This window comes from Leptonotus elevatus, chromosome 21 (genome assembly GCF_054856555.1).
Source record: "Leptonotus elevatus isolate MCC_2025b chromosome 21, RoL_Lele_1.0, whole genome shotgun sequence".
Classification (NCBI taxonomy): domain Eukaryota; kingdom Metazoa; phylum Chordata; class Actinopteri; order Syngnathiformes; family Syngnathidae; genus Leptonotus; species Leptonotus elevatus.
This window is the reverse complement of record NC_141259.1, coordinates 16,679,772-16,700,450: the sequence shown is the minus strand read 5'-3', so window position 1 is coordinate 16,700,450 and position 20,679 is coordinate 16,679,772. Positions and strand designations below refer to the sequence as shown.

Here is a 20,679-nt window from a genome sequence, read left to right as displayed (position 1 = left end):
AATGACTGCTTTGCCTCCAATACGTCCTTTCAGCTCTTGGCCGACGACTCGCGTACACAACAAGTGAGCCGGAGGCTGCGAAAGCAACTCGTCAGTAGACTTAATCACATTTGAACAACATTTGTTCCACGCCAGCAGTTTGCCGGCAAAGGACACACCAGCCCGCTGCCGCTGCTGCCGCAGCCGCCGATGTGTGTGTGTTTATTAGCGCTTGCCATTGTGTGTTTGTCATTTGTTTGTATTTCTTTATGGGCTTTTGCTGCGTGGCGCTGCAAATGGCCTGTTTGCCATCTGAAAGCACTTTTCCTTCCCAGATGATGAATCCCTCATATGTTTTTGATGTCTTTCATGAAAGCCGCTCGCGCCTTTCCACTGGCGCGCGCGCCTCATTTATGCACGTAATAAAAAGGGGCTGCATGATTGTATACCCAATTTGCCAGGTGGTTATTACTTTCCAAATTGAATGAGTCGCCCTAAGTGTGATGGTTGCAAGTTGCGCGCCGCTTAAAAGCACTCTGATAGTTGCGGCGAATTGAGTAAAAGAACAAAAGATGCAGAGGAGAGCTGAAGAAAAAAGAGCCAGATGCTGCAAATCATTCCCACAGAGAGAGAAAGAGCGAGCAAGAGACACATTTGTGATGTTCACCCTGCCAGCAGCGTTCCTACATTCTGGACCAGTCCTTTTGTCCAATTTATTTTCTCTTCCTCGTCTTTTATTGTGCGCTGCTTGCATACAAATGTCTTTGGTTTCCAACGCGGATAAACAAAGCTGCGTGTTATTTTATTTGTTTAAATATTTGCTGTGACTTTTATGGTTCATAGTTGGAGGAATTCAAGTCATCTATTGTGGGCTTGTGGCAGGCATGCCTCCTTCTCCTCTTCACACGAGCCCTGAGCTCATTTTGCATCCAAAAGATACAACGCAATATAAACAGGCCTGTTTTTAATGAAGCAATTTCTCCATCCATTTTCTATGGCGCTTATCGACCAATTTGATGTCATACAGATGAACCAGATAATAAAGAAAAATCTGCCAATAATAATCGGCAATTATCAACCAATTTGACATCATGCAGATACACCGGATAATAAAGAAATCTACCGATAATAATAGGCTTGCTGCATTTGTCCATCTGTTGTGGTTGTGGCTCAATTTGAGCCCAACTCCTCAACCCCCTCCCCTCTTAATTTTGCAAACGTTTATCGACATCGGCACTCTCTAAATTATTTGGTTTATCGGTATCAGTTGAAAATAGCATTATCGTGCATCCCGAGACAAACACGTCGCCAGCCAATCGCTGGGCGCTTGGGGACAAACATGCTCGCATTTGCACCCATTGGACCATTTTGTTCCTTCAATGGAACTAACGAGGGTAATTGTGGAATGTGGCAACTGTCCAATGTAATTAGTGATTTCAGTTGTGTGCTTATTTATGGCGTCAATAAAAGCGTGTGCCATGTGTGGTGCAGGTGCTGTTTATTTGGAGGGCGGCTTGGACGAGGCCCGGCAGCTCTTTGGACGACTGCTTTTCAACGGCCAGGTAATGTTTGACGCCGTCTCATCCGAAGCCGGCTGCTTTTTTTCCATTCATCTCGTCAGCCGTGTTTGTTTTTAGTCACTCCCAATCAAGGCCGACGAACGCACGCCGCCGGTCTTAGTCAAAGAAGCGTCATAAACATTGGCGAGTAAAACTTCACAGGGAGATGAAAGTTGGCCACAAGTTGACACATGGTAGGATTTGAGAACGCGGCTTCACAGCCGGAACGTCTGCTCTTATTATTTTAAGCAATGCAACCAGACATGAAACATGCCTCACATTTGCAGATTTATTTTCAACTGACGCTATTTGACTACTGATGCTCTTGGATAAAAAGATCGGGGAAGGGAATCTGTAATATTTGGCGCTTTGAGATGGAGATTGAATTTAGTTGTCTCGCTTTTAGTGGCTTTCAATACGCTTGTCAATAATGCAAAGTAATATGCACAGACACAGGCACAACATCTGAAGCCTGGAACCTAATGAGATGTAATATGCGCATTTTTGCCTCTACAAAGATAACAGTGCTCACTTTTGAATCAGAAAGTCAAATATGCTCTCATTTAGCCAAATGGGCTACACGAAATATTAAACTCAATATGAGGCAGTGCAAACAAGCCTGATGAAAGCTGGAAGGTGCGCTGGACTGGATAAGAGTTCGAAGGATGTCACGAGCGGAATTATCACAACTATTAATTTAAGCCTATGAATATATTCAAGGCAGACCAGCGATGCCCCGACAACAAATGTTGTTGCAATTGGACAAAATATGTAGAACACATTTTGAAGTGCACCTAAAAGTGGCCAAAATGGCCCTCAATAGCAGCTTCAAACTAAAATGGCCGACACTTCCTGTGTCTTTTTAAACATGGGTTTGTGCATCTACTAAGACATTCCGCTGAAATGACACGTTGCTACGTCAAAATGGCTTCTGTGGCTGAATCTAAAGATTCCAGGATGAATAAACTTAAATAACCTTCGTCGCATGCAAGGTTGCAATTTGGCCGCAACGGAGTACCGCACGAATACTATTTTTAGACTGCAAGGTCACGTGACTTCAGCAGCTTGAACCGGAAGGAGGTCAAACAGAAGCTGGCTCGTTGACGACCTTTGCCAGTAGCGCTTGTTTTGTTTGCGTTTATCTCCGGAAAAAAAACATGCCGAGTAATTATAGCTGCTACGGAACTTACAGAAACGACTCCGGACACTACGACCGTCCGCGTACGAAGGTTGTATTATTTATCCGTTTCCCGAAGCCAAAACTTCAGAGGGATAAATGTGAACGCGGATCAACTTGTACGGGCGTCTTAAAGAGCAGTTAAACGCCCGCTAAGTGAGCCTTAATTTCACCTTCATATGCCGTAAACATTTTTTGGGGGGGGGCCATGCATGCATGCTCTTACGATGACAATCCTGCTCTTGCTGGCCACCGCCGTCCCAAAGAGGCAAGCGTCTGTCTTTATTATTATTATTATTATTATTATTATTATTTGTTTGACATTTGGCACGACCACGACTGCTGGACGACAGTAATGAATGACGAGGAAAAATGCTAAAATGGCGTTGCCACTGTTATTCGAACCAGTTTTGCTTATCGCCTGATTTTTATTTTTTTTTACTTTTGTGCAGTTGTGACATGTATTAAAATGTGTTTGTAGGGCCTTTTCTGAATTAAGGAAACTGGTTTCTAGGCGGGAAGGCTATAATAATTGAAGGAATTGAGGTATAGCGAGTGTTGTTGGCTTTGCTCAAGAATTTCCGAGTAGAATTGATTGATCGCTACACACACAAAAAAGCAATACAAATTTACCCCCAACAACTGTCAAAGACGTAAGACAAGCAGATATGACAGACTGGGCATATGGTGCTAAAGGGAAGGTTAGCTTGTTGAAAGTGGAGAATGTCAGTGTCCGTTGTGTCGTACGATGTTTTGCTCTTTTTCAGCCATCTCCTTAATTGAACATTTGTATATTCTTCGACGTCTATAACAGTGAATTTGGCACCAGGGATATTATTCTCGGACAGAATTAGTAGATTTAGCGCAGTCGACATCTCGCGGACGGCCACCCCCGGGAGCCCCTCCTCACCTCAACAGTGATGTCATGCTAGCAGCTAGCGTGCATTGCGCAGATTGTTTTTTTTGTACCTGGTGCTTGGTTTGTGGCTGTTAATTTCAGCCAGAAGACATGGAATGAATATCGCAGCAACCAGAAAACTGCATTCAATAATGTTAAAAAGGTTTGCACCTCCTCAAAAGTCCGAGCATTAATTTGTTTGGAAGCCATTGTTGTCCTTTCTTCGTCGTTAATGGCAGCTGTTTTCTCGGGGTGGTGGTTTGCGCAGCTTCACATTGATGACGACATGTCTCGAACCAATCATTGGCCTCCAAAATAATTATATCACCTTTTGGAACTGGGCTACTTTGTTTTAGAACCGCAAAGGAGCAGGTACCAGAAAAAGCGAGTAGAGTAAGAGTAAGAGTAAGAGTAGATGCCGGCAGTGGAAAAGAGGCTCAAATGGACCTTTAAATGGCCACTTCAAATCAAAATGGCAGACATCCTACTGTGTCTTCTTGAGACTTTTTTTGTGGATCTTCTTACATTCCTACATTTCATGTTGTGAGGTCCAAAAAAAAAAAAAAGTTGCGTAAGTACTCAAATGGCAGTTCAATTGTCCGACGCGTAATGAAGATAAAGAAATGAAGCAATTTCAAGAGGGGCTTACTCTTAACCTCACCTTGCCTGCTCTGGACTTTTTAATAATAGATATTAAACTACAGAAGAAAACCTCCGCAGGACGGAATCTCATTAGTTTGTGCCTGTCGTTACATTATCGTGACTGGTCGCTGCTGATTTATCATGCACATAATCATGATAATGCTCAACCTGCTCATATCTGCTCAAGTCAAATGAAATGTCGGATTGTCTCATGTCTTGTTGCTGTTTTTCAATTGTTCACACTTCCTTGGGCTTGTTTGCCAAACTCAAACATCAAAATGGAAAGGAGAAGAAGTCAAAAGTGAATTATAGATGAAGTGCAGGGGGAACGTTGCCGTGTGCAGCAAGACACCTGCTGGTGCGTGCGTGCGTGCGTGCGTGCGTGCGTGCGTGCGTGCGTGCGTGCGTGCGTGCGTGATCGGCAGCCATAAATAATTGATGAATTCTTTAGTATTTGCATTTATCTTGGCCACGAGTGTTACGAGTCAATTAAAAGACTGCAGCAGATGCACACACACACACAAACACACAAAACTCGCACAAGATGGGAAGCAGTCCAGCTGAGTCTTTTGATCCAGACCTGAGTAGATGTTTGACGGAGCACATCAAAAAAGTTTGAGGACTAAATATTTGAACATCTCACAGCACAAAAACTACAGGGGAAAATTATCATGAATTATGGATCACTTTTGCCCAAAAGTCAGAGCAGCTGGAGATCGCTGCGAGGATTAAAAGTGATCTTCTTAATTCAACGGAAATTTTTCAATTTACCACTTCAACTCCCCATCTTCATTATTTTCAACGGGATATGCTTTTTCACCCGCACTTATTAAACTTTAAACAGGCGGACACTTGAACTTGATAAGTATGCCGATATTCGCCTTTAGTCAGGACGGATTCAATCTGTGCTCATTAAAGCTCTTTTATTGTTCGGCTTTCCTCGACACCGTCGCAAAGGTAATCCCTTTTAAATGTGAACCTTTTTAATCTGGCGGGGATTAGCCTGAGATTTACAGGTGCGACCCATTTAAAATAGTTTCAATAGACTGAGAAGAAAATAAGTCGTTTTAACCTACTTTACAAAGGAAGCAGTCTTGACTTAAAAACAAGTGTGCACTCAAAAGGGTACCAGGTGGGGCTCCATATTTTTGTTGTTGTAAATATATGATGTTGCGCATTAATCAAACTATGTATGTGTGTGTGTGTATATATATATATATGTATGTATATGTGTATATGTATATATGATTGCGTTGTAAGCCCTTATCCATTTCATATATGCAAAGAACAGAGATAATTCACTAATTTATTTTTTTATTAATTGTATTAATTAATTTAAACTAAATTAACATTATGCACTTGTTTATATGTCACGTCACTGTATGTAAGTAGTAGGGGTGTAACAAAAAACGTTTTGAACCGGAAAAATCTTTTCTTTTTTCTTTTTCATTTAAAAGATCCAGGCGCATTGTATCAAACCGAATGGTATCATTTAACTTTGAAATACAATATATTCTACATTAAAGGTGCATCGACATTAAATATGGTCAAAATTAGTAAGTGGTCAAAATTTTAAGGAAAGGAGATGGAATATGTGTTAGTTGAAATGTACTCTCTGTGTAAAAAAAATATATATAATAATTTAAGAAAAAGGCTTCTCGACATGAATGGTAAAAGGACACTGCAGTGTAAATGGAGCCGCTCAAAGACAAAACAAAAGTCCGTTGTGCAAAAGTTGTACAACTTTGAAAGTTTGCGTCCGCCTGTGGATTGAAATAGCTTGACTTGTAACCCCCCCACGCTGAATCCTCCTGATGGCCGCCCTGCTGCACAAAGCTGCAAGAAGGAGACAGATGGACGCGGCGAGCAGACAGGCAAGGCTGCCTGCCGGGTGGTATTGCGGCGGCTTGGGGTGGGGGGGGGGGGTGGGGGGGCGGGGATACATGGTTAAGGAGAAGCCGTGGGCTGCGAGCAAGATCCATTTCTGTGCTCTGCGTCCGAGTGGGCTTCATTATCAAACTAATGAGATGCAACGGAGAAGAGGGAGAGTGTACATCTCCCCCCATTAGAGGGTAAAATGTCTTCTATTTGTCAGTAAGGGGGTCCGTTCACACCTGGCTGAGTGGTCCCATGCTTTCCTCCTTTGTCTCTAACAACACTGATTCACACATGGCTGCTCCTCCTCATCGCATCCTCCTCCTTCTTCTTGCAACAACAACAGGATGCTGAATGTTCTCCCTCCTTGCTTCCCTTCTGCTCGTTATCATTCGAGGGGATGGTTCCCCTCGCAAAAGTTCTGCACCGCTCCTCTCCTGACGCGTCCAATCAAAAAGTTAAAATCTGAATGTGTAATTTTGTATTATTATTATTTTGCAATAGGGATAGACTGATTATCGGCCGGGCCGATTATCGCATCGGCCTTTTTACGAATCTGAGCGATGAATGTTAGCAAACGTTGCGAATTTAGGGTTTTCATCAGGATTTGTAAGATGTTGACAGACAATTTTTACTTGCCCCAAAGATACTTTGAACATATTCAGACAATTTTTCACCCTCTGCAAAAACCTTTTACGACCCCTGACGGAAACCCCAAACATTCGCATGCATTTGTCGCTCAGTGAGATACAAAAAACTTTTCATTTATGGATTTATTTTTATTTTTATTTTTTAAACAAAGCTGTCATTTATTTTTATGTTTTTATTTTCTTTTACAGCAAATGACTACTGGTTACTTGACAACTAATAATCTGTATTGGTATTGGACTTGAAAAAAACATATTGGTCTATCACTATTTTGAATGATGCAACACCATTTATTACAAATTATTTGGTGGACCTCGGGTTGGCATTAATGAATGCATCCGTTATTGTTGTTCCTTCAGCACAACCTCACCTTTTGTTTCCAAACAAACCGGGAGCGAATTTGGCTCCATCCGGCAGAAAGGCGAGATGCTAATTGGCTTAATGACGGCACAGTGGAGGTTATTAAAGCCTCTGCTGGGAGAATGGCAGCCCGGCGCGGAGGGCGGGGTCTCCGTTCTCCGTCGTCGTCGCTGCAGTCCGACCTGGACTCGGCAGTCATATTGCAGACGGAATGTTAATGCCACCGTGCGCTCCTCCGGGAATTCCCTTCTGCGGAGGAGCAATCATCATCCTGATGAATTCACTTTATGCCCATTGGCCAATCTTCGTACGTTCATTAATTCTCTCTCTCTCACACGCACACACACGCACGAGCACGCAAAGTTTTCTTTGACAACTCTGATGTGCTTAATGACGCTTCCTGGTTATGCCCCTCAGACATCTTCTCTGTCGCACCAAAATCCCTTTTAAAGCTGTCTCGGGGAACATTTATACGACAATCACCTGGTAAGAAAAAAGTATTTTTTAGTCTTTGTGATGCCACGATAAAAAAAAAACGTATCTGCTTATTCTAATGCTTACAAAAGTCCTATTTGTTTAAAATTTGATGCAAAAAAACACACAAACACAATTTGTCTCCAGTAGTATGAGCTTCGCTAGTGTTGCAGTAACAAGCAACTATGACACATAAATAAAGAGTCTTCTTCACGTAATGTAAGGCTGCCATTAGTACTCTTGTACTAACCAATGAAATAATGAAATGATGTAGAAAAAGTGACCACGAGTCACAGCATTTAAATCAGGGGTCTCCAAGTCCGGTCCTCGAGCCCCTATCCAGCCTGTTTCTCATGTTTCTCGCCTCATAAAGGTTCTGATTATTTGATTCAGATGTGTTGGAGGAGGGAGACGTGGGAAACTGGATAGGACCAGACTTGGAGACCCCTGATTTAAAGTGAGCAGTAGTGCAGTAATAGTCATTTAACTTAAATTGCGCAATGTCGCAGAAGGTCTTTGGGTACTGTGGAATAGTGATCAACTATAGTTATACAAATATGTAGAGAGCGAACGCTACAATAATCAATACAGCAATATTGTCACATAAGGATGTGCAAACATTATAAAGTGGCTTTATGAAATTTTGAGTGACGGCAAAAGGGAGCAAATTAATATTATATGTTTTTTTTAGCAGACACTTTGTAAAAATGGCTTATAAGGGTGTGCAAAAAAGTACGATTGATCAACTCTCTGAGTGAATTTCTAGTCTCGCTCTTTCGCCGACGAGTTATTAATTCCATTTCAAGCTTAACCTTTCTCTTGTGACAAAAGTCGAACGTTTGCAATGTCGGCACAAGTACAAGTTATGTGCTGTGCGCGCGGCATTCTTGCTTTTGTAACAGGAAGATGAGCAAAGTCATCGGCTCGCCACGTTGTCCCGACATATTCCCGTTTCCTGCCAACACGGCCACGCGCTCCCAAAAGCTTCGGCAAAGGAGTCGAAATGAGTTTCACTTTGATCATTGACTGACGGCAGACTCGGTTTGGGACCCGCGCTTGGCTTTTATGTGCGTATTGATCAGCCGGGCTATTTCTTATCGATCGCTCTGCTGCACTACTACATTTGATGGATTGATTGGCAGCGTGCGGCTCGAGACCAATTTGTCAGCGAGCAATCGGACCTTGTCAGAGAGGAGCGCCATTATGTCCCCATCATGGACGGCCTTCGGTCTCGCGGGGGGGAGCGTGTGGAGAAGGCGTTGCCCGTTCACGCTCGGCTTGGCATCCTCATGTGCCGGCTGGATCCCTCGGCGGGTTTGAACGCCGCTGATTAAAGCCTCTTTTGATTGAAGCAAGCCCACCTCGACATGAAGTCCATCCAGGTAGCTTCATCTCGGCGTAATTCCAGCTCCTATTAAAGATGCTGTTGAAACGCACACGCACGAGCACACACGCGTACTTGCTTCTTCCATTTCTCTGCAGTGTGTCTGGCGACTGCAGATGATTTGTGCACCCGGTAATTACAGCAGTCTCAGGAAAGGAAAAAAAAAAGGAAAGAAAGAAGGAAAACATGTTATTCTTAAATCCCCACTCCACGCCGGCTTAGTCATTGTCTGCCTCGTCTTAGCGAACGGCTGTAATTGAAACATTAGCTGTTGGGGTCCGCGCTACCACTTCATTAGGCACACCTACACAATCACATTCCCGCCTCTTGTTGCTAAGTGCTAACGCTAAGTTTAGTTGCTCCAATTACAACAGGCTAAGGTTACAGTATAATGCCGTTGAAAAAATGATCATGCGCTGTCGTGATAGTATTTATTTTACACCAGTCGGGTAATACTGTTTCTGATATTGTAATTTGCAATCGATGCATTGACATTGATTGGCACACAGCAAACATTTGAGTGTTGAATTGTTGGTGTTAAATGTTTCGGAGTTGATTTGAGCCCTCAACATGTATTTTTAACACCGTCTGATTTAAAATTAAATGGAGCAGTTTTGATTTATTTACAGTCAAACCAACTCTGCACAGTGTTCATCAAAGTAAACTCCGCCTACTTGATGAGAACTGCTCTGCTGCAAAGACTTTTGGGTTACAATTAAATGTATGTGTTTTTTGTTTTTTTGATAATGTTATGTTCATGTTTTATTACGACCGTTGAGCTCATTGTTACATCAATGTTTTAGTGTTGTCTGAGATCTGCAGACTTAGGTCAATAAGTGGAGCCCAGAGTTGAAAGTAAACATGGTGAAGCTACATTTAGCTGTTATGCTGCACCAAGGGTATTTTAGTTAATGGAAATGAACGAAATAACAAAAATTAAAATAACTATTACGTTAATAAAATAAAAACAAAATTATTATTATTATTTTTTTAAACCCCCCAAAACTAACTAATTATAGAAAAAATGTCCTTTGTTTTAGTCTTTGGTAATTAATTTATTGCCTTTGGGGATGATTTTAAATCGACAATTTTGCGTGCTTGACTTTTGGCTCCAATGGCCCGGCTCGTCTGCTTTTTCATTTAACTCAACTGAAATGCAACGCTAGGTAAGAAATGTGTTACTTTACTTTACTTTTCTTTTTACCATTGTGTTTATTAATTATTGCGCACAAGTAATACACTTTTTTTTTAAATGAAAAATAACACTGAAACTAACTACAACTAAGCATTGTTTAAATAACTAAAGCTAATAAAAACTAACAGAACCACACTGAAAACTAACTACATTTAAAAACAAAACCCAAAACGAAATAAAAGCGAACTAAAACGAAAATTCCAAAACATGAATAACCTTGTGCTGCACACAAATAGGATAAGCTGCCAACAGATGTGAAGTCAGTCTCGAGCTTTTTTTATTCTATACAATCCCAAACTTCCCCAGTTGACCAACAACATTTCAAAGATGCATCTCACCTTTTGAGTTCCTCCCGTGTGTACTTTTAACCTGTCTTTGCCTCGCGTTGTCCTTGGCAACAACCGGAGGACTCCCCTCCCCTGCCCTCCCCTCCCCTCCCCTCCCCTCCCCTCCACGCCTAGTTTCTCCTGCCCTCACCGCTATCGGAACTTTACCTCCTCCGTGCGGGCTTGAAGAACCGTGTTGATTGCTGTACACGGCGCTAAAGTCAAACGGAGTTCAGCACTGTCAATGCAGGTCTCCAAGGATGGCGTCCGCCAACGAACCTCACCTTCCGCTAGCTCTTCCATCTCGCTCCCCTGGTGGGTGGTCTATTTTCAGTCCCCTCCCCCCAACCGGGTTTGAAAATGAGAAGCTGAATGCTTTGTTGTCATTTCGCCCCAAATCATACCCACCCAGTGAGCGCTTTTTTGGACTCGGGAAATAATCCAGGTGCTCACCTCAGCAGTTTTGAAGCCACAGCATGTTAAGACTTTCCCTTTCAGGAGGATTTTCTGCAGATTTTACTCATCACTGATTGTTTGTCATATTGTTCGGATCATCAAGCCAATTTTAACAATCTAATTCAATACAAAATGAAGTTTCTAATTGACGACTTTATAAGGAGAGAGAAAACATTCCAACCCTCTCCTGGCCCTTTGTGAAAAAAGTAATTATCTCCCTCCCTTGTTAAATCACGACTTAACTATAATTAGCCACAGATTTTGAATGCAATTCCACTGCAAAACCCAGGCCCAATTTTTGTGAATCAAGAAATCACCAAAGTAGTACTTGTCAAAGTGGAGAAAAAAAAGCAAAATGCCACAAGTACTAATGATTTGTTTTTTTGTACACTGTAGAGTTTTGCGTTGCAACAATAAAAATAAATGAATATTTGCACAAATATTTACAACTAAAATAATAACATTTGCTCTTGTTTTGGTTCCGTATGTGGAATTCGGCCGTTGTTCAGCGCAGGACTGGATCTCGTTTAGTGCTTGATTCATTTGAGCATGTTTGATAAATTAAAGGCAAATCATTTTAAAGCCATTGTTCTGTATGTGGCCCTCAAACCAACGCTGTAAATTGTATGAACGTGAGTAGACGTTTCCTTGTAATTGTCTGGCGACCAGTCCAGGGTGTGTACCCCCACTCGCCCAAATTCAGCTGTGATTGGCTCCAGCTCCATCCTTGACTGGAACGAGGTCAAGATGCTCTTGAAAATGGATTTATGGATCCAATGAATCCTTTTGATAGGTTCCAATGGTGCACAAATTCCGTTGTGGTTAAGAAAAGTATGTGGGGGGGGGGGCCTTACCTATGATGATTTATTGGTTGAATTGTGCGTTCTATGACCATGGTAGCCTTTGGCTGAGGCGCCACCTTTCTATAATTTGATGTATTAACACTTGTGACCCTCCTTTTATACAGCTGATGACTTCTTCTTTTTTCTTTGCAGGACCTGCGAGATGTTTGGCTCCACTACCCGCCACACCCTCTGCAGGTTGGTTGTCCTCTGATTTATTGCCTTTCCTCCATTCGGCTTTATTTGCCTTCCAAAAAGGGCCTCTGAGGTTTTGCCGACCCCCAGCTGACATCTCTTTGCAATTTTCACCGATGTCATCAGTCCCTTGCATCCACCCTTGCCTTTGCATCATCTGCCCAGAAACACTGCACACGTCAAGGGTGTTTGTTTGGAAATTAGGATTGGGGAGAGCAGATCAAAGATGCGGTAACAGGATTACAGTCCCGGATCACACGGACCCCACAGGGATTGCCGGGCTTCCTGCTCTCTGATGTGCCGGTGAGGAGCGAGTGTTTCTTTGTGTCTCTGCCGAGGCTCGTCTTTAAGCGGCGTGTTCTTCCCTTCATCTCCCCGCGTACCGGCTCCACGCGCGTCTTTTTGCATATCCATGTTTGGCCCCAAATAACAGGGACGACGCTCTTGTTTGTTTTCATCCCCAAACGCGGCGCTTGTTTTTGCCGGATCCGCACAGCGGCGCGCGTTGCTGCCGAGTTGCGGTCCGGGTGGAGCACGCGGGTCAGCCCAGCGCCTCCCTGTGGTGTCGGCCAGAACCTCGGTGGCTGTTTGCAGCCTGCGAGCCCAAACCTCATTACCGCAAAGTGCGTGCAGGGCGGAGGTTTCCTCCGGGTGGTCGGTCCTCTGCCATCTGCGTCACGCCTGAGAAACGGAAGCAAACCTTTGATAGCATCGCAAGCTTATGATAAGGAAAAGCTGTACTCCTTCTATATCTCCTCCGAGGAGGTTCTGTTTTATTGGCATGGGTCTGTTCATTTGGCTTCCGTTTGCAATAGAGGTGCATACAAGATGTGATTACCTTGGATTCATTTTCTGTCTGCAGTCTTGACAAAAAGCGAAGTATGGTGGTCGCTCGCTACTTCACGGTTCACTTATCAGTCAAAAAATCTGTCAAAATCCAGTAAAACAGCCGGGAGCGAAGGGGGTTGCTTCAGTGAAAATGGCTCTGACTGAATGAGTATCATCAATTGACTCATTCATTTTAAGTTTGCAATTTTGCAAATGCAACATGTTCTGACTTCCCTCCTCTCATCATATCAGCTTGTCGTATGTGGACTTGTTTTCAAATCCTGTTAGATTTTCTTCCTCCCTCAGATCAAATGTAGCAATTTGGACCCTCCTGGCTTGTCTTGTTGTTGAGCGAATTGATGATTTATTGAATAATTGATGAAGGCCTCTCAGTGTTCGGGGTTGAACGGGTCCGCACCTGTTGTGAGCATCACGCAGGCATCGCCTTCCTACGCCTGCCGTCAAGAATCAAGCGAGCGAAGTGAGCGAGGCCTCGCCTTAATGAGCTTTGAGCGCACGGCAGCCATGGCAGCTCACCGTGGCGTCGAATCATACTCGCGCCTGTGTACACGCATACATTAGCATAGCGGCATGCCCTCGCCGGCGCGGCGAAACGCGGCATGCTCGACGTGTTCCTTCACATCATCACCTGCAGCTCTCCGGGATAATTAAGCGCCGTGCCGCTTACCTGCGCCAGCTTTCTAAACGTCTCTTTTGCTTTAGTCGTTGGACCTTTTCGACTGTGAACACGAGCTGAAAATGGTCACGCTTTTAGCAAGTTGATGATGATGCATGATGTTTTGGCTCAGATGGACTGTCAAGCAAGAGACAGTGATGGGTTTCGTTTTGCACTAGTCTTGTGTGTGTAACAGAAAATGTCTTCAATGGAATTATGCCATCTAGTGGCAGAAAAATGACCAACACAAATCAATATCACACTCGTTTTTTACAGTACAGTTTAATTTTAACTCAATTTTATGTATTATGCAATTACTGTATCAATGACTAAAAGATGCAGGCATGTTTCTCTTAGTTTAACATTTGTTTCCACTTTTATGCTAACAAGAGTACAAAAAAGTAGGAAAAACTTATTTTGTTGTACATTTTATTTTGCATTTAGAACAGATACAATTTGCAATTAGTCGTGATTCGTCGAAGTCATGCGATTAATTACAATTTAAAAAAAAATATTTTAATCGCCTGAAACTCCTAAATAATAGTAAAGTGACATGGATGAAAATAAAGTTAAATATGCTTCTCATGAGGACAAGAAAACGTTCTTGTTCCAATGACATTTTGGCCATCCAAAATGGTACGTACCTCTTTGTTGGCAGACCGCAACTTGGCAGCAACACGCGCCGCTGTGTGGATCCGTTTGTTAGCCGGCACAGACGCGTGTTGCACTTTTTGAACCGTGGCTTCCATTACTGCCGAGATTCCGGGCTGCGCTAAAAGTGAGTCTTTGAAGCCGTTTCAAAAGTGTTTTTTTTATTCTTTCCCATAACTCCCGTTCGCCCCCCCCCCCCTCACCCTCCACGTTTGAAGCCTCGTCGCTGACCATTACCCCGAAGGATGGCTCGCGCCCACGAGAGCTGAACTCTTCAGATGTCGTTAGTTGTGATGCATGACATTTAAACGCCTTCCGTTAATTAACTGAGGGTGGAAAAAGAAATGTTTCTTCTGACATGTCGGAAGATGGAGTCGTGACATGATCATTACAGGCAGCATTCCAATTAAAAATCTGCTGTTTAAAAATACGCTTATGGCGGAGGAGGCGTCGAGTTGTTTATTTGCAATTTTCACCTGAAAACCCAAAGACAAAACCCGAGGACGAGGGAGGCGCTGGCCGGGCGATGTTTTCGTGTTGATTGCCGCGCTGCTTTTCAGCTAACGAAGCGAGCCAGCAAGGTCGCCGGAATGCACCGCATATACTGACGAAAAAAGATGTCTCGGTCAAGCTCGCGGTTGGAGCACGCTGAGACCAATTAGATGTCTCTGGTAGCCTAATTAACGCGCCCATAAGGACGGGATCTTGATTAAACAAACATGCATATACATATTTTCTTAGCATATGACTTCTTTTCCTAATGAGCACCGACGGCAGCCAGCGCCGGTGCCGCCGCAGCTTGCTTTTTCGCCTTTTGCCGGCCCCGGCGGGCCCCGGGGCTGACGTTGAAGAACAATCTGCAGTGGCCAGCAAAGCTTCCTTTAAAGCCTGATCAAGGCTCTGATCTCCTCGCTAAAGTGTAACTGAGGCAATGGCAATATTAATGGAGTGTTTTGAGTCGCTGGCGCCGGCGAAAGGAAAGTGGGAACTGTTTGACTTCGCACTTAATGAGTAGCCGATTCCATCTGCTGCCCATCTTTTGAGTTTGTTTTGAGGCGGAGGGAAAACACACACTCGAAGCGGCGCATGTTTGATTTAAGGACACTCGCAGGGGGAATTACTGCGCTGAGGAAGTTGCTTTTTCGCTCTGTGTGCACTTGGAGGAGTCTCCCAGTGGTGTTGCTGCTTGTGACTAGACACAAATCTACTCCATTTGAGACCTTTTGGCCCAGTTAGAAAAGAATTGAGGGGGGAAAAAAATAGAAGCACAACAAGATATGTGATTTGCTGGAAAGTAGTAGGGCTGGCTTAAAAAAACCGAATAATCGATATTGAATCGATTTTCCTTTTCAAGCCCAATATCAATTGATAAAACCATGAATCGATTATTTAAATATCTCATTTTTTTCCCATAAATTCAGGAGAAAATAGAATTTTAAAGGCAGATTTTTTATCGTACTGTTTTCATGAAATTTACTGTTCACATGAATATAAAAGTATTTTCTTAAATTTATGAAATACCTGACTTAAAGACAATACAGAATAATTATTAAATTAGAATTGTGATCATATTTTCATCTCATTCTTGCTGATGTCAATGTTTGTGTAACACTTAACTAATTATAACGTCTTACTTTTATTATTTATTGTTTTTTTGGTGGAGAATTGATGTTCCATAATAAATCGATATCGGATTGAACTGAAGCGAATCGAATCGGGAAAAATCAAAATCGAATCAAACTGAATTGTTGTGAATCGAAATTGATTTGATTGAGGAAATTGGAATCGATACCCATCCCTAGAAAGTAGGCGTTGCATGATCAGGATTTTTCGGCCAATTACAGATTATCGATCAATGAGTTAATAAAATAAAAAAAAAAAGATCACTGATTCAATCAGAAGACGGTGCAATATATTTATTATTTTTTATTTCTTTTTAATCTTTTGACTGCCATTTGCAGGACTGGCCCAGCTCACATATAACTGATGGCAGTTGAAATGCATGGGAAAAATAAAACTTTCAAAAAATAACATGAATGTCTTATTTTGTAGAGCCTATCTCTAAAGTTTTCCAAAATGTTCTCATTTTTTTCACACATTTTTGTTTTATTTTCAAACATAAGCAAAAAGTGCAGGAAGTTCTCAGTGTCAGCAACATATTTTAGAAAATTAAGAGAAAGTTTAATTAAAACCATAAATCAAAAGTTCCATGAACTTTCACCCAGTTTTAAATTGCTCTTAGTGGAGCTGGTATCTAACTAAGCGGCGAACGTAACACATTTTGTGTTTTCGTCAGGTTTCGTCAAAAGGTTTCAAACAAAGCTAGCAGTGAAAAATTGTCACACAAACATTTGTCGTTCAGTGAGATGCCAGCTTGATCGGCCTTCAGATTTGTAAAAATGTCCGATGCTGATATTGTTGTCAGTGTATTGAGAGTGATCGTATCCTGTTTGTGGACGTAACGCAACCAGGTCCAGGAGCCTCAGACGGACCGGCAGCTGATCGAGACGTCGCCCGTCCTGCTGAAGCTGACCAACTTTGAGGAGTCCATCGGGGTGCTGTTCACGCACGTGCGCCTGCTGGCCCGAGCCTTCACGCTGAGGACGGTGGGCTTCAACCACCTCACACTGTAAGTGCAAACTCAACGCGATAATATATGGAGGACCGCAACTGCCAACATTAAAAAATTAATAAATGACTAAAAGTGAAAATAAAAACGGATATAAAAAATCTAGTTCAAAAATATAATAAAAATAAATAAATATAAATTGAAATAAAAACGAATAATAATATATATATATATAAATACTCATAAATAAATTAAGTAAAACTAAATACAAAAAAGAAAAACGAGATTAAAAATAATTAACATACAAAATAACTATATAAGTATAATTAAATGTCAAACAATAAATAAAAACGCAACGGAGCCCAACCCAAAACACGCTTAGGACCGCCCCCTCATTTGAATAACATTTCAACCTGACAGTGTCTGCAGCATGAAATAAATGTGAGAGCGTAATTTTTTTTTAATTTATTTCTATTTAATTCTAATATTTATTTTTGTATTTATTTCTGTTTATTTTTAATATTTGAATTAGTTTTCTTATTTTGTGTTTATTTTTACTTGTATTTATTTATTGATTAATTTATATATATTTTGTTGTTTTTATTTCCATTTATATTCATTTAATATTGTGTATATATATATTTAAATTTTTGAATTATATTTTTATATCCACTTTTATTTTCACTTTTAATCATTTCTTTCTTTTTTTCTTTCTTTTGTTCTTTCTTTTTTCATTTATTAATTTATTTTAAATGTCAATTTTGGTCCTCCATAACAATACACCGTCGAGCTCCTCGAATGGTTAAGTCCAATGGAGCACGCGTACGTCCAAGAGCGTATTTTTCGGCATCAATTTGAAACAATATGGAGGAAGGATTTGAAGCAAAACGTTCCACCAGAAAACACGAGCATGTCAGCTGCGATTTCCAGCCTCCTGATTGGACAAAAGGCTCTTGAGAGAATGCGTTTGATGTGGACAGATATTTCTTTTCAAGCCCTCGTGGCTGAGTGCTACTCGACCTCCCGCACAGAAGCAGCACGTGAAATATGCTTTTCATTCTCGCCGTTGTCCATTTACGGCTGCTACATAATCCGATTGGGCACGTTTATCTGGCGTTGTCATCATTCTCTCGCTGAAAGCATCTTTGTTGTGTCGACGCAGTAAACAAAGTACACATGTACATTGTGATTACGTCTATGATTATTCACTGTTAATTAATGTTTCCCGCCAAGGCCGCGCTGATCTCAGTATTATTATTTTTTCTCGTTAAACAAGCGTCTTTGTGCGGCAGCTTGTTACCGTGAATGGATTTTGCGTTCTGTGTTGGAAAGCTGATAATGAGACAGTTCGCTCTTGTTTGTGTTGCAACGGATGCTTAACTCGCTTGCAGTCCGGACTTTGACAGCTAAAGCAAATTAGCGTTAGCAACACACCTGAAATCTTATTGGCAGATGGCCGCTCTGCACAACGTAATTGCTTGCTTTTCTTGTTTGTATGTTTTTGCTACCCTCGCGCTACATTCAACACACATCAAGCAGGACTTACTTCCAGAAAACAAAACAATGTGGCTGATTATATGGCTTTTTATTTCAGATTATTATTATTATTATTTATTTATTTATTTTTCTCAAAAAATAATGTTTCACTTACTGGTTTGGTTAGTAATGTGAGGAAAATTGGCAATTTAAAAAAACATTTGGTTCAAAACAAAGATAATCAGTCCACTTTCATGGAGGACTACAGAAATCAGAAAATATTTATTATATAAAAAAAATCTTATGTATAATATATATATATATTCATAAAATAAAAATATTTTAAATAAACAAAAGGAATGAATTAATTAAGAATGAATTTAATTAAACTACAAAACTAAAATAAAAAAAAATAAAAAAATGAATTAATATACAGTATACGTAATAAATAAATACATATTTGGACAGTTTTAAATTCAAAACGATATCTAAACAGTTCATCAACTATCAAACATAGTTATCTATTAATTTGATCATTTATTAGTATTAATCGTTTAATCGTCGCGCTTCTAGACTCGTCACATTCAAACTCGTTCAATGAAAGTCAGCACACATCTGCCACCATTTAAAGTTCCTCTGAAGAAGCTCAAATGAGGTTCCGCTGTTCTAATCAGCTTCACCTGGCTTTCTCTGATTGGCCTTTTTGAACTGTTCCTAATTCCATCCATCTTGTCCAAGTCCGCCTGAAGCAAAACCGCCTCAAAGCATGATCCGATGCGTCACAGTAGGAATGGTGTTCTTTTGGAATTGAGCAGTCTTGTTGTTTGCACCAAATAATACCTCTTGGAATTCGGGCCAAGAAGTTCAATCTTGCTTTATAATAATCTGCTGTATCACATTCTTCCTTGAAACCACTTACTACTTTCCTATTAATCCAGCACTTTGTCAGCAACTTTTTTTTTCTCCACAGAAATATGTGGGAACTTGTGAATCTTAAAGCGCAAATAGGCGGGGGTTCACTCTTTCTTTGTGTTCATTAGCACTACGTTGGCCCAAGGTAGGTCGACCTAAATAGAGGAAATGTTCTTGGAAGCTGCAAACCTCCCAAAAGGGCAAAGGTTACCTTAAAGTGGGTCGAGCCGCAGTGAAGGCGAGGCGAAGATGAAGAAGAAAAAGCAGTAGAAGGTGAGATAAGACACAGAGAGGTCAGACAATCAGGTAGGCAGCAGATGAGGAGACAGGACGCCGGCTGACCTCTGAACCTCTCTCCTGGCGCCCAGAACTGACCTAAAAAATGGCGAGTGTGGGAGGTGACCCCGTGGAGAGGCCGCCCCAGTTCTGGGTGCCGGCCTTTCGAGCTCGGCTGTCGTCAGTGCACCGTCAACTTGGCAACCAAACTAGTTTTCTGAAAAGTATATCTTCATTTATACAGGAAATCGTATTAAGGCACGTCTGCTATGAAGCTAATTATTGGCATGGTAGCACAAGGGTTCAAGGTTATATTTGCATTGCTTGTTAGCCAATTAGTTTATTTTCCAGCTGATTTGTAGGGTCGTTAAAAAAAAGAAAAAGGTCAAGAAAGAAGCTGTGTGCGCGTATTTTTTGCGTTTTTTTTTGTGGTTAAGATTGGATGAAAAATACATTGCCCATGTCTAAAATAATGACTCCATTACCTTTTTGTGTGGATGCAAGATTTCATTTTGTTTACTTTTTATGCCATTAGTCTGCTGGCATTTGGGACAACCAGGGCAACAAGTGAGCGAGCGAGTGAGCGAGCTAGCCAGCTAGTTAGTATGATTGTTGATTTGTTGGTTAGTTTGTTTATATGCTGGTTGGTAAGTTAGTTTTTGGTGTGTTGGTTAGTCTGTATGCTGGTTGATTAGTTTGTATGCCAGTTTTTTAGTTAGTATGCTGATTGGTTAGTTTGTTTGCGTGCTGACTTGTTAATTTGTCAGTTTGTATGTATGATGTTTAGTTAATATGTTAGTTTGTATGCTATTTTGTTAGTTTGCTGGTTAGTCTGGTTGGTTAGTTAGTTTGTATGCTGGTTAGTTACTTCGTATGCTAGTTTGTTCATTTGTATATTGGTTTGCTTGCTTATTTGGTAGTTTGTTCCTCTGTTCATGTATTTGTTTATTTGTTAGTCAGATCGTCCGTTTGTTAATTTGCTGTTGAGGAATAAAAAAAAAAATCTAATTTTATTTAGATTTTTTTCTTGCAATCAGAACCAAGTGTGGGTAGCAGATGGAGCAGAAAAAAACCCGTTTGCTGCATATGGCAGTTGGCACTCACTTTGCAATGTTTTTTTACTCCCACCAACAGGGCTGGGGTGGAACAGCCTCTCCCGGCATGTCATTATTCTTCAGACGGCATGTCTAAGGTTGTTGGGCCTAGGCGGAAGTCTGCCATCTTTTAGTTTTGCCGCACTACAGTTTTTCATCAAAGCAGTCGCTCGTCGTCTTCATCCTC

At 41.5% G+C, this 20,679-nt stretch overlaps 1 protein-coding gene across 2 annotated transcripts in view; it reads left to right on the top strand.

The window, feature by feature from the left end:
• drosha (drosha ribonuclease III) overlaps nt 1–20,679 on the top strand; it is a 129,831-nt gene that overhangs the window by 48,555 nt on the left and 60,597 nt on the right. For both annotated transcript variants that reach the window (XR_015092195.1, XM_086066504.1), the window contains exons 23-25: nt 1,471–1,541; nt 11,969–12,013; nt 16,637–16,794. Coding sequence is in view for 1 of the 2 variants with exons in the window: in XM_086066504.1 (XP_085922630.1) it covers nt 1,471–1,541; nt 11,969–12,013; nt 16,637–16,794 (274 nt within the window). In the remaining variant the exon portion in view is untranslated. The remainder of the gene's footprint in view (nt 1–1,470; nt 1,542–11,968; nt 12,014–16,636; nt 16,795–20,679) is intronic.